The 13,884-nt window shown below is 36.1% G+C and overlaps 1 protein-coding gene across 1 annotated transcript; it reads right to left on the bottom strand.

Annotated features, from left to right (window-relative positions):
- Positions 1 to 3,446: 3,446 nt before the first annotated feature.
- On the bottom strand, positions 3,447 to 4,226 carry LOC142358697 (uncharacterized). Its single transcript, XM_075410263.1, has one exon. The coding sequence runs from the start codon at positions 4,224 to 4,226 to the stop codon at positions 3,447 to 3,449; it is 780 nt and encodes a 259-aa protein (XP_075266378.1).
- Between the last annotated feature and the right edge of the window lie 9,658 nt (positions 4,227 to 13,884).

The raw sequence follows: 13,884 nt of genomic DNA on the forward strand, positions 1-13,884 counted from the left end.
TTTTTCCTATTTTACATCAGTTTTTTGGTTCCTGTAACCGCTGCTTTTCTATCAATGACAAGAAAAATTTTACACCGCCCAGTTCTTTATTAGTGGTTTACAAGCTGTCGGGATACTAAGTTGTGCAGTTCGCTGTTGTAACTTTATATCTGCTATACTGTAAAATTCCCGTCGCATCAAACGTTGTTTTAATAGTCCAAATAAAATAGCTAATCGTTCAGCTTTGCTGAATATTAATTTCGAATGCTGGAGATATTCGGTAATTCCGAATTAACTAATCAAATAACTTTTCTGAGTTTTGATTCAACTCAATAATTCAAGTTGCGGTTATCGAAACCTGAACTTTTGTATCGTTATAGTTTGTTCAATGTTTGAGTTTTCAAATCAATTTAGGGGTTAATTTGGCTTCAGGTTAGAAAACTATTCACAGAGGAGAACCCGTCTTTTGCCATAAGCGGACTTGAAAAATTGGTCACAACTGAGGTCTGTGAACTGCAAATCTATCTTTCAGCGCCTATTACTTTCAACGAACTGATTATCAATCATTCGTCTGGTCACAAGAAAAGTTTCGTCATCGTAATGTTTAGCTATCAGACACTCTTTAATTTCATATCTCTCACGATATTTAAACTTTCAAGACCAAATCCATGGTCAGACAAACTACCATGTTCAAGTTAACAAGGCACACTATTTTAATGCTCAAGTGAGATTGCCACAATCTGGAGTTTTATCAATTTAACATTCAGACTTTAAAGTTATCCGCGTTTGTTGTTTCAGTTCTATCTATAGCCTGCTTTTTTTGTTGTACATTTCAGTTCTCAGCCGTTGATTGGGTGAACTTTATCGACATAACTACAAAACTTAATTTTTTCCTTGCAAAAATGACGTCAGGAGTTGATGGTTAACCATGTAGAATATCCATGTAATTATCCATGGATTTTGGCTTAGAATTGACGTAATAATTTAAGTTAATGAAAAGCGTACTCCATGTTAATAACCAAGTGTTAGAAACCAAATATGTCGACATATGGTGACTCAACTTTGTCTTGCATGCTTCAATTGTTCCTTTAAAAAAGCAAATTTTTGAAGACATTTTTATTGTTCGGCCTTCACATCGTCGGCCCTGTTTTCCATCACGAAAAGATCTGTCTTGTTTGGTAACACAGGGGCCAGCTTCACCACTGGTCTCCTGCAAACTCTATCGTTCCTTCGAGTTTTCGCTGACCGAATCAATCCGTCGGATCTTTCTATTGTCTCTGCGACTCGACCTAATTTTTAATATCATAGTTTGTCGCCGTCTTTGATCAAAAAAAGGTTGCCTTTTTTTAAAGTTTTCGTTCGCTGTAGAGCGCCATTTTTGTCAGTAATTCAACGTTGGGAAAAATTTCTTTTGCGGAATCTGTCTCAAATTGGATTTGCATAGGCATGAGTTTGCTGAAAGAGCTTTTGATGATCGATGAATTCTCCCCCCTTTGCATGGTAGGTAGGGTAAGCAAGCATTCTTGTCGCCAATCAAAAAACGATTTTGGGTCAATACTTCTAAGTCAACTGAAATCAACAGTCTCGCTTTCAATGTTTATTGCACAATACACATCGTATTTGAAAGAATGTCCTCTGTGACTGATCAGTTCCTCAGTACTACATACATTGCTTTTTTCAACTTCTCACCAACCTTTCCCATTACCCTCCAAATTGAGGTGCTGCGGTTGGGTTGAACTTCCATCTGATTCCTTGTTGAGTTAGATGTTCTTTGATCTGTTCTTTGTTCTGTGCGGAAACGTACTCGGCAAATTCTCGTTCAGCTTCAACAAAATTTGTCCCATTGCCGTTGATTATTGTACTCGATTTGCCTCTTCGTGCAATAAAATGGCATAATTGCATTGAGACAATTATCTGTGTTGAACTTAGGTACCACTTCTACATGCACCGTTTCCACAGTTAGACATGAGAACAGACAACACCATCGTTTTTTGTTTCTTCGCTAATCCTCACAGTGAAAGGGTCAATGTAGTCAACTCCAACGTTTGTAAAGGCTGCTGAAGTATCTAACCAGTTTTTGGGTAGATCTGCCATCTTTGGTGCTATCGGTTGTGCTCTGCTCTTTCTGCAGGTGACAAACTTATTTTTCATTGATCGCAAGTTGTTTTATATGCCTAGGATTCATATTTTCTGCCGGACAATATTTCTCACATGCTCTGTGCCTACGTGTTTTTTGTTTTTGTGCTCGTATTGCAAGAACAACTCAACCTCACGATGTTTCTTATGAAACAATAATGGATGTTTTGCGGTGAAATCCCATTGACTTTTATCTATTCTACCTTTGGCGTGATTGAGTCCTTGTTCATCAAGAAAATGTGAGAATTGTAGGATTTTTTTTATTGAATTTCCATTTCAGCTCTCAGAGATTTCATCTCTTCACCGAACTGTTCTTGCTGTAGTAACTTGTAGATGATTGCCTTTGTTTTTGCTCGCTCTTCAACGCTGACTACACTTGTGACTGGTTTGAATTTGCTCAATTCTTGCTATAACTATGCCATTGTAATTTTTTTAGCCTGCTAAAATTACTGAATCGCTGCTATTAAATATCTGATTTCTTTTCCTCAGCCTGTGTCACTTAGATTGATTAGAGTAATTTCTCCTCATCTGAGGCAAAGACTGAGTTGATTTACTCTGGCCTTTCACTCTGTGGTCGCATTAGCCAGACCGGTTCAGTGAGCCACTCACTCCTCCGGAGTTCCTCAATGTTGATTGCTCTCGAGCCAATGTCCACTGGGTTGTTGATACCACTCACATGTTTCCACTGTGAAAAATTAGTTGAATCCAATATATCAGCCACTCGATTGGCCACAAACAACTGTTGTTCGCGATGGGAACTGTAGTACTGCAGTACTGTTGTTGGGTCCAAATCAAAAACTGCAGTATTGTATCTTTTTTTCCTGTTCCTTGACTATATGTTCCTTCAACCGTATTGCAATGACCGCCGCTTGCAGTTTCAGTCGTGGTATTGAAAAATGCCTCATCGGTGCCACTCTGCATTTTCCCATTACAAATGCTAAGTCGACTGAGTGTTTTTTTGACTGGGATCGCAGATAGGCTACTGCACACATCGTGTCTTCAGATGGGTCAGCAAACACATGAAGTTCCGTTTTGTTCCTCGCTATATTGAAGTATCCTTGATCGATGCTTGTTTCAGCTACAATTGGAAGTTGCTCCTTCCACATCAAGAACTGTGCTTCTTCACCAAGCTCCACTTCGTTGTCCCCATGTTAACCATCCATATTTCAGATGCATTTGAGAAGCCGTCTCATGTGAATACAAAACGGAGCGAACAATCTGATCGGGTCGAACACTGAAGACAACAATGACAGAATCTTCCTCTGAGTTATGGGTGTTTCAACTTCCTTATTGTTACCTCTGCAAACTTGAAGACTATAATCAGTAACCGTCTATTGTAGTCCAAGCACTGAAGGTCCCTCAAAATTGGGTTCAATCTCTACATAATTTTTATTGCTGATTGATTTCAAGTCTGCAGGGATTGCTTTGAAAGCCTTTTTCAATTCAAGTTTTTGGTTCGAAAGAAGATGTCGCAACTGACTGAAGGGCTCAATTACTCCTTCAGGCGTGTCTACTGATTTAATGAAATCGTCCATGTAATAGTTGTTTTGTATTGGTTTTGCTGCAGTTTGATACATCCCTTCGTTATAGATTCCCACTCGTTTGAGAGCATATTTTGCGCAAGTTGAAGAACTCATAGCTCCAAACACATGACGCTGATGTTCGTATATTTGAACAAGTTCATTAGTTATTGGGCGCCGTAAAAACCTCAAGCAACTTCTATCCTGCTCGGGAATTTGCACTTGCAGAAACATTGCTTCGATATCTGCTGCCAGGGCTATTAGTCCTTCACGACATCTGAAAGCTGTTTCAATCAACACGTGCAGAAGATCAGGTCTTGCTAGTAGCTTTTCACTTATGCATACTTCTTTTAACTTTGATGCAGCATCGCAAACGCGTCTCACTTTGCCGGGTTCGTTTGGGTTTAGCACTGAATGGTGTAGCAAATACCAGTTCTTTCCGAAGTTCGGATCTCTTTGGAATCTTCGCTCCAGTGAATGAATTTGACCCAAAGCTAAGCTGCAGCTGTTCGGCAGGTTTCGCTCTGGTTCACTCCATAGCATCCCCACTTTGTATAACTCCCCTGTAAAATTTGTCGTCCTCTCTACCATTTTATCTGCCTGCTTTGCCTTCTTTGATTTATTGACGACGTCGGTTTTGGAAGCATAGGTTTCTATGCCCCACCGTTTTTGTACATTTGTAGCCACTTTCACATCATCTATGAAGGCGAAATAACTTTCTATAACCCTTCCCAATTCTGTTAGAACGGTGAGAGGTTCACTTTGTATTCCTAGCTTGTAGTTCAATAGTCTCTAGCTCGTAAGCAACTTAACCCAGAACGATGCCGACTTCCATCAAATTGAACGTACTGTTGGGGAGAAGATTCAAGTGGTTGAAGCTTTGCTTCAGCCTATTGTAGTCGTAGTTTGTGGTTCCCAACGAAATTGAGCGTTGGGAACCACAATTATTGTGCTCGTTTCGCAAGAACAATTCAACCGCATGATGTTTCCAGTGTAGCAATAATAGATGTTTTGCATTGAAGTCCATTTGACTTTTGTCTAATCTGCTTTTGGTGCGATCGAGTCCTTTTTCATCAAAAAAAGGTGAGAACTGTAGGATTTTGCTTTCTTGAAATTCCCAATTTTCCGAGATTTAGTTTCTTTGCCGAACTATTCATGACTTGCTGTAGTAACTTGAAGTTGAATACCTTTGTTTTTTCTCTCTCTTCAACGCCCACTAGAAATGTGGCTGGTTTGTTTTTGCTCAATGCTCGATGTACTTACGCCATTGTATTTACTAGCCTACTAAAGTTACTGAATTGCTCCCATTTCATAACCGATTTCTTTTTTGTTTCAGCTGGTGTCATGAAGGCTGATGAGGGTATGTTCACTTCAATGGAGGCAAAGACTAAATTGACTTGCTCTGTTTATTCACTCTGTGTTCACTTTAACCAGGCCAGTCCAGCGAGCCATTCACTCCTGAGTTCCTCAATGATGATTGCTCTCGTGCCAATGTCCGCTGGGTTGATGAAACCGCTCACAATTTTGCACTGTGAAACATTAGTTGTATCCAATATCTCAGCTAGTCGATCGGCCACAAAGAACTGTTGTTTGCGATGGGAAATGTGTATCCACTGCAAAGGCGAAATGACAAACATTTTGTCTTCTTTTGCCCGTCATGGGTCCACTGACTACCCATCCTAAATCTGTTAGAACGGCGGAAGATTAACTTCGTGTTCCTAGCCTGTAGTCCAATGGTCTCTGCAGCTCGTAAGCTTCTTGACCCAGAATGATTCCGACTTCCATCAAATTTAGCGTTTTGTTGTGGAGAATATTCAAGTGGTTGAAGCTTTGCTCCAGCTTGTTTATTGTAGTCGTAGTTCGTGGTTCCCAACGAAATTGACGGGCGTACAAACGCTTCAATTGACTGCACTTTTGAATGCGGTTCTTTTTTTGATGGACAATTTTTCTGTCTCCGCATCTTTTGTTCTGTGTATGCCAGTTATGTTAAGCCTAACATCGGTGCCTTTGGCTCACAACTTCTATTTAACGTGTTTATCTACGAATGATACCGTTGATCTACTACTGAGAAAAGCATATGTGTTTAACTGGTTGCTAACGCTGTGTATCGAGACTGGAACTATCTGAAGAAAGCTCGTGATTTCCTTACTTTGCCTGATTGTTGCTGCGCTTACGTTGACAGCGTAATTGCCCTCGTCCATTTGGTTTTCTGAGATCGGCAATCGGTAGTGCTTTTTAGTACAGCCATTTATACCACAAGAGTTGACTTTACAATCGTTGATTGCTTGTCCTTATCCCTTGCTATAGCCCCTCTTGCCTTGAGAGTCAACAATGTCTTCAAGTGGTTCATTTTTTCTGTGTTGGTTATGTCACAATTATTAACTGTTGCCACAAATATATTTGACCATTCCGGCCACTCAAGGGAATTTCCGTCGAAATGACTTAACTTTATTTTTGGTAGCTGACTACTACTGCTCAGTGTGTCGAGCTCAGAGTGTTCCGATAAACGGTTAAATTTGAAACGCTCGCCACTTTGTTATCTGGATTCAAGTAAGCTTTCTCGTTCAGAACTGACTCGATAGTTGTTGTGCCCGTTTTTTCATAATTAAAACTGAATTCTTTAAAGTTTGCAAACTTCTGATTTGTGGAGCCAGCCAAAAACGTCCTTGCTTCTTGGACATTTCCAATTGAAAGGCGATCGGCTTCTTATACTAAGCGCGGCACCCTCAACAGAACCAGAGTCTCTTGCATCAAGTGCTCCGTTTTCGTATTCCAGATTGTGCGCACCTTCTTCCTCCAAACGATGCGATTCCATCACAAGGTCCTTTTGCTTCATTTATAATCAATTTTTTTAAACACGTTTTGGAGTTAAACTTTTTCCCAGAGCTGCAAGCTTCTTTGCTTTCTTTGCGTTTTTTGTCGGAAGACGCTTTGGACTTGTTGTCCTGGTTTTTCCCTTGGGTTGCCTTGGGAAGTTTCTCCATTAGATCTTGAAACCTTTTTATTTGGCTCTGCGGCCTTGCTTTCGAGAGGTGTCTGATTAGGCTGATCAGCCATGGTTGTTTGACTGCGAAAATATGGCAACCAATCGGCGTCTAAGTTGGCGAAATATACATTCTTGTTGTCAGATTTTCTGTAGTCGGTAGGGTTCCAAATTGTTGAAGATATCAGATCACTTGAAGCAGCTTCACCAGGCTAATATCAAATTGCAAAATTTGGTTATACACTGTTTTAACTTTGCGATGACAATCCTTATTTTTGTTCAGTTTATAACCTTCTTTTCCTTCAGCTCCATCTGCTTGATGCAGTGGATGATTTGTCTATCGAGATTGCTGTGACTACGTGACCGAGTCACAATTTGTTTACTTTGACGCCTTTTTGTCCCTTGGTTTTGTTTTAGGCAAAGTTGGCACCTCAAAGTCGTTCCAATGTGCAACTCGAACGCCTCGTAGGCTTTTTGCTTTGTCCAACATTATGCAGCGGTTTATATTCCACTGTCCGGGTTGGCGGACCAAATGTAACGTCTGCTTTCCTATCAATGACACGGAGTTTTTCTACTAACTATTGGTTTTATGACTTCGATGCCACAAGTTTTCAATTTTTTTTTTAAAAAGTTTTCCATTATTTGGTCATATTTTTGGTTCTTGTAAGGGCTGCTTTCATATCAATGACAAGGAAAGTTTTACTCAGCTCAGTTCGTTACTAGTGGTTTACAAGCTGTCGGGATACTAAGTTGTGAAGTCCGATTTTGTAACCTTATATTCGCTATACTGTAAATATTCGTCGCATTAAACGTTGTTATATTAGTCCAAATAGTTAATCGTTCAGCTTTGCTGAATAATATTTTCGAATGCTGGAACTACTCAGTAAGTCCGAATCAACTAATCAAATAATTTTTACGAGTTTTGGTTAATAACTCAATAATTCAAATTCGGATTAAGGGATACATTAAGGGTTACATTCGTGTAACCCTTAATGTAACCAAATTTAACTGGTTACATTCGGTTACATTCTGTTGTTAGGGTTACATTTGATTGTAAAAGTTAAAAATGATTAAGGGTTACATTCAATTTCAGAATAGAATACAGATCACAAAGGAGAACCCGTCCTTTGCCATAAGAGGACTTGACTTATCGGTCAAAACAGAGGTCCTTGGTTAATCACTGAGGCCGAAGTCATAGAGACGACGTAGCATCTAGATTTTTCGCTTGAAAAACGCAAGTATTTGAACTACAAATCTGTTTTTCACCGCCTGATACTTTAATAAAAAATGATTATAAATAGTTCGTTTGTTCAAAGAAAAGGAGATTTTTATCACGCTAATGTTTAGCTATCAGAATCTTCAATTTCATTTTTCTCTCGATTCTTAAGTTTTCAAGACGAAATCGACTGTCAGATAAACTACAGGGTACACGTTAACAAGACACAGTATTAACTGCTCAAGTGAGATCGCAACAATCTGCAATTTTATCAATTTAACATTCAAACTTTAAAGTTTTCTACGTTTGTTTTTCAGTTCTCTCTATAGCCTGCTATTTTTGTTGTACATGTCAGTTGTCAACCGTTGATTGGGTAAACTATGTCGACATAAATCCAAAACGTCACTTTTTCCATGCAAAAATGACGTCAGGAGTTGATTGTTAACCATGTATATTATCCATGGAATTAGTCTTGGATTTCGGTGTAGAATTGACGTAATAATCTAAGTTAAGATAAAGTGTTCTCTGTGTTTTTAAATCTAGAAACGAAATAGGTCAACATATCGTGATTCAACTGTGCCTTGCATGCTTCAACTAATCTTTAATAAAATAAATGTTTGAGGAAAATATTATTGCTCGGCCTTCACAGTTCCTTTTGCAATAATATTATTTTATCCTAAATTTGACAGACAATTCCCATTAGCTTAGAGAAGGAATGCGATTGTTCAAAAAAGATAGATAAAGATTTTCAGAGAAAAGCTTATGTTTTTATTGACTTCCGCACTTTCTTCTCGCACTTCTCTTATGAAATTTTTGTTCTCGCTTGTATTTGTTGTCGTTTTCGTAGTCATAAGATTTATAGTGATGACTTAACAATGATTGACGACAGACATATATCATTGCCTTCACGTCGAGGCAGAACTTTGCGTATTCTCTGTATTCTGTTGAAAGCTGTTGACTTAAGTGGCTTCAAAGGGACGAGTTTTCTCAAAAGTAATGTGGTTTTAATATATTTCTTCACATTTTTTTTGTTTTTAAAGTCTTTTTATTGCAGAAAAACAATTCTAATGCTGTTAAAAAGTTACCGTTAACAAGTTAATTGAAAAATGAATTATTGTGTTCAATTATGACTTAATGATGACTTGAATGAGAGATGTCACTGCCTTACCATCGAGGCAGAACTTAGCCTCTTTATTGTATTCCGTTAAAAGCTTTTGACTTTAATGGCCTTGAAGCGAATATTTTGTCCAAAAAATAGGTGGTTCTGAAAATTTTTGTTCGTATTTGTTGTTTTTAGAAGTTGTTTTCCTACAAAAAAAACAATCTTTTTGATGTTAAAAAATTATCACAAAAAATATTGATTGTGATGACTTAATGATGACTTAGGAATGAGAGATATCGATATCATTCCCTTCCAATTGAGGCAGAGTTTAGCGTATTTATTGTAATCCGTTGAAAACTATTGACTTTAATGGATTTAAAATGACAATTTTTCTCAAAAATTTGGCGATTTTGAACATATTTGTTCTTATTTGTTGTTTTTTAGTCATTTTCTTTTAGAAAAACAATCGCAATCAAAGTGAGGTTAGGAAGTTAATTGAGAAAAATACTTATTGTGATGCCTTAAGGATGACTTCACAACGAGAGATATCGAAATCATTGCTTTCCCATCGGGGCAGAACTTAGCGTATTTTTTGTATTCCGTTGAAAGCTATTGACTTTAATGGACTTGAAGCGACGGGTTCTCTCAAAAATTTTGCGATTTCAAATATATTTATTCATATTTGTTGTTTTTTGAGCCATCTTTTAAAAAAATCCCATTTCTGTTACAGATTTAATTGATAGGAATCACTGAATAGATCATTTCTTATTCGACAATTTTCTCTCAATTTTCTCTCTCGACTTTGATTTTTTGATTTTTTGGTTTTTTGAGTTTGCTGTTTTTGCCGGTTTCTTTATTCTTTATGTAGGCGTAGAAATTTTTCTAACGGCTGAAAGTTCTAATAAACTTTTATTTGAGGTTTGAATCAGCTTTCTCAAGGCAGTCAGTGTATAAATAACGATCCTAAGTTTTCGGATACTTTTTTCAAAATTTTTAAAAACTTTTTCTGTTTTTGATGTTCTTTATTTCAACATGAAACCTAATCTCATCATTAAAAGGTCCCATCCGTTTCCTTGTAGTTCAATTTTTCTTGTGTTTCTTGACCTTATGTCCATACTATTGCTTTGTTCGTTGGACATTAAGCGTTTTGATAAATATTTTTTGAGTGGTCAATGTTTGTGTTTCTCTTTGTCTTCTTTTATCAAATTCGCGAATGAAATTCTCAATGATTATCGAATGAAACCCAGGTGACCCAAGCGAAAATATTTAAACCTTCAATATATTTTAACTGAATTAGTATAAATAACAATTGAATTTAAAAAAATATAATATTCAGATAATATTTGATCATTTGAATTACTTTAAAAAATTATTTTTCCGGAAGTTGTTTGTATTTCTTTCGTTATTCTGCACCTTAAGTTCGTTTCTACGGCTTAGTCTATCCAAAGACAGCTCCTAGAACTTATTTGTTAAAACAACTGGAATTTAAGACTTTAAGTTACTTGGTTTAAAAAATTTTGACTTGTTTCTGAGTTTCGCCTCACTATTTCTTCTTGTTTTCGAATTGTTACCTGGTCTCATTAATTAACATGCCCCATCTGCTTTCAAATAGAGAAAAAAAATAATTTTGTGTAGTTAGTGTTTTTGTCGGATTGTAATTTGACGTTGTTTCTAGGTGCTTTTAAATTTAGATAATGAGTTTTTGTCGTAAAAAATGTTTTGTGTTTTTGCTTTTTTCTTTTTGTTTTTTCCGTCGTAGTCTTATTAATGGTAGATTTTGTGAGCGCTCTAAAGAGGCATGTAGTTATGCAATTTAATTAGTTTGTGTGTGTAACAATTTCTTTAAACTCAAACATCTATTTTTAATTGTCTCTTCATTTGGTTGACAATTAAGTCAAAAATGTAGATGAGCTCTGGTCGGAACATCATGTGCAAACGCACATTAAGGAGGCTGCCGGTTTTTCTCTAAATTTAGATGGTTTACATTGAAATGGGCCAGCTGAACCCAAAAAGGGTAACCTCCTGAAAAGTGTAATATATGGCAGCTCACAGAAAATGAACAAATTATAGCTGTATGACATTATGATAATCAAAATAGGGACCCGTATTTGCTTAATTCTGTCAACAGGCAGTGGGAAGATGGTTATTATCATTTTCAGACAGAAGTGTTTTCTGAGAGGGGTGAGATTTGGAGTGGATGATGTTAAAGTGAAAGAACTTGTAAACTTCAGATAACGCGTTTACTACAATTCAAAAAACAATATTGGTTCTTGGGAACTGTCTATTTGCGACTCTAAGAAGATTTTTGGTTTTCCGTTTTTACTACTTGAAGAGGAGTTACGTTTTTTTGTGTTTTGTTTTAAAAGTAAGCGAACAAGAAAACCGGAACTTCATGGAGTGAATCAAGTTCGAAAAAGTTTTTTTTTCGTGAACGAATTCGAAGGGCTGAGAATTGATTACAGTTTTTTTGGCTTTATTAGAATTCAAAGAATTTGAATTGTATTGGGGCGCTGTTGGAGTAGCGATTTTGGTCACGCCGAAACAGGAAGCGAAAAAACGAGTGGTTTTGCGACGTGAATTTTTTTTGCTCTAATTTTAAAGTAGAGTTAGGAAACGGTGTTTGAACAAAAATTCACTTTCTTGCTAGTGGTTTTTTGTTCACATGCGGCACTTTCACTTTGATTTTTACTGTTTTTTCGATTTTTTTGTTTTTTGGATCGGATTTTTCTAAATGGGGTTCCCAATCCATTCATAGTCCATTTTAGGTCTAATTTTCTGTTTAGTCAATGAAACCTCTTTGAATTGTACGTCAGGACTTGTCCTGCTATGTTATCAAAATTAGATTTGTTTATGTACTAATTTTTGTTTTTCTAAAGTTAAAGGATCAATTTCATGGTCTTGTTGATATAAATGAAATTTTGTTTCGGATTACATTCCTACTTGCAAAGATTAAAAACGTAACTGAGCTTGTAATTGTTTTCATTGAACGTAGTTTTCATCTAAATATTTTCTTTAAATTCAATTAGGATCATGACTTTCAAGTCTCTAATATTTACTACCATCTGAAATAACTTACTTGAATGATTGCTTTTATGATTCTTGGCATCGTTTTGGACGTCTCCCGGTTTTAAGTTTTCACTGGGAGAAGTTATCCTTATGTAGAATTTTTTTTGACCTGAAAAAATGCCAAAGTGAACAAATTTTTTCTTAGCGAGAGAAGTTTTTTTGATGCCTTGCTTTGAGTTGATGACTTTTTGATTTTAAATATATTTTAACGGATATTCAATTAACTGGCAGAAATTTATTTGAAGCTAATTGATTCTCCACTGTTCTTTGTTGGAAAAAAAAGCTCAAGAATGTCATGTTTTCAGATGATTTGTTCATTTTCGATAGCGATGTTTTTCATTTTATAAAGTACTTCGACTGTTCTCAACTACGTTTATTCTAAGGCGGGTTGAAAATAGTTTAGGTGGAGCTCGTACTACTATAATAATTCTAAGGAACGGCAGTGACATTTTTGGCCATTTTTCTGCCTTTTTGGCCATTTTTTCCAAACAATTATTTAAATGTTCTTTTTCGATCAGACTTAATTATCATAGGCACTCTAAAAACCTACTACTGTCAATTTTTAATTCTAAGAGTACGAGTAGAGGGAAATGTTTGAAAAAAAAATTAATTGGTTTGTTAATCATTTTTTAGCACTCTCTCATTTTCTTTGATTGATCTGTTTGATTGATCAATTGTGAAAAGTCAATATCTTGGGAAACCTGTTAAAAAATTTTTGTAATCTGTTTGGAATCTTTTTATAGGATACTTTATTAACAGATCTCTCTCCTGTCATTCAGCTTGAATAATGAAATTTTAGAGTGTTCAAACTACAATCTAAATAAAATTATTTAAACTGCTCCGTTTTTCAACATTGTAATTATCAAAGATAAAAAGTATTTTTTTGATTGATCTTTTTTCTAAGTTTTATCAGACGTTACTTTTTTTATCATATTCTCTAGTCAATTGTTTGAAGAATTTTTCTGTTCCTTGATTCAATAAGAACCCGCACACTTTTTGGACAGAGAAAGCTGCATAACTCCAACGCTGCAAGTTTTTTAGATAATTGTTTTGTAATAACTTTTTCAAATTTTGGAAGTTTTTTTCTTCAGTTTTTCTTTCTTTTTTGTCATAATGATATAAGCTCATTTTGATATAAGGGTTTCATAGAAGTAATCATTTAGAATAAGGAAGGAATGAGAGTTTAATTGTGACGAAAAGATATAATCCGGGATAATTTTTTAGATACGTTTCCATACTATTTTCAGATTTTTTTGCCTTTCTTATTTAATTGTTTGTCAGTGAGATTTTTTCTGTAGATCAATATTGAGCCAATTCATTAAGGAGCCAAAAAAACTGATTGAAAAAAACGTCAACGGAGCAAGCTGACTCTTTGAGGGTTTTATGAAGAGTTAATGGCGCCTTCAGTTTCCATACCAAAAAAAATGAGCCAAGAACAGGTTGAGGGCAACATCGTTTTGTCAAACTGAGCTTCCGGTCGACCAAATACACACACACACACACAAACAAACAAACACAAACAGAGACACACACACAAAAATGGCAATAGAGCATTGATAAAATGAAAGAAGAAAACGTGTTGTATTGCTCAAGCAACTGTGCAGTAATTAGATGTGATTTACTGAATATCTCTTGGCTTTGTGGTGGGACTTCTAATGGCAGTCATAAAATTTAAATGAATAGATCTCCTACTAAGATCACTGAAAATTTTGAAAGGCGATTTGCTTTCAAGTTTTCAACTTTGAATCTCACAGGGATATAAAATTTTGGCAATTATTTTTTGCTCAGCGGGCTTAAAGTTATGCTTTTGTCCCTCTTTGTTTTTTCTTGAGTTCTGCTGAAAACCTATTTACTCAAATTTTCAGAATCCAATAACGTTCAG

Source organism: Convolutriloba macropyga, chromosome 1 (genome assembly GCF_964194025.1).
Source record: "Convolutriloba macropyga chromosome 1, txConMacr16.3, whole genome shotgun sequence".
NCBI lineage: Eukaryota > Metazoa > Xenacoelomorpha > Acoela > Convolutidae > Convolutriloba > Convolutriloba macropyga.

Coding starts and splice junctions, on each gene's coding strand:
- LOC142358697 (XM_075410263.1), bottom strand. CDS start 4,226: ATGGTAGAGAGGACGACAAATTTTACAGGGGAGTTATACAAAGTGGGG.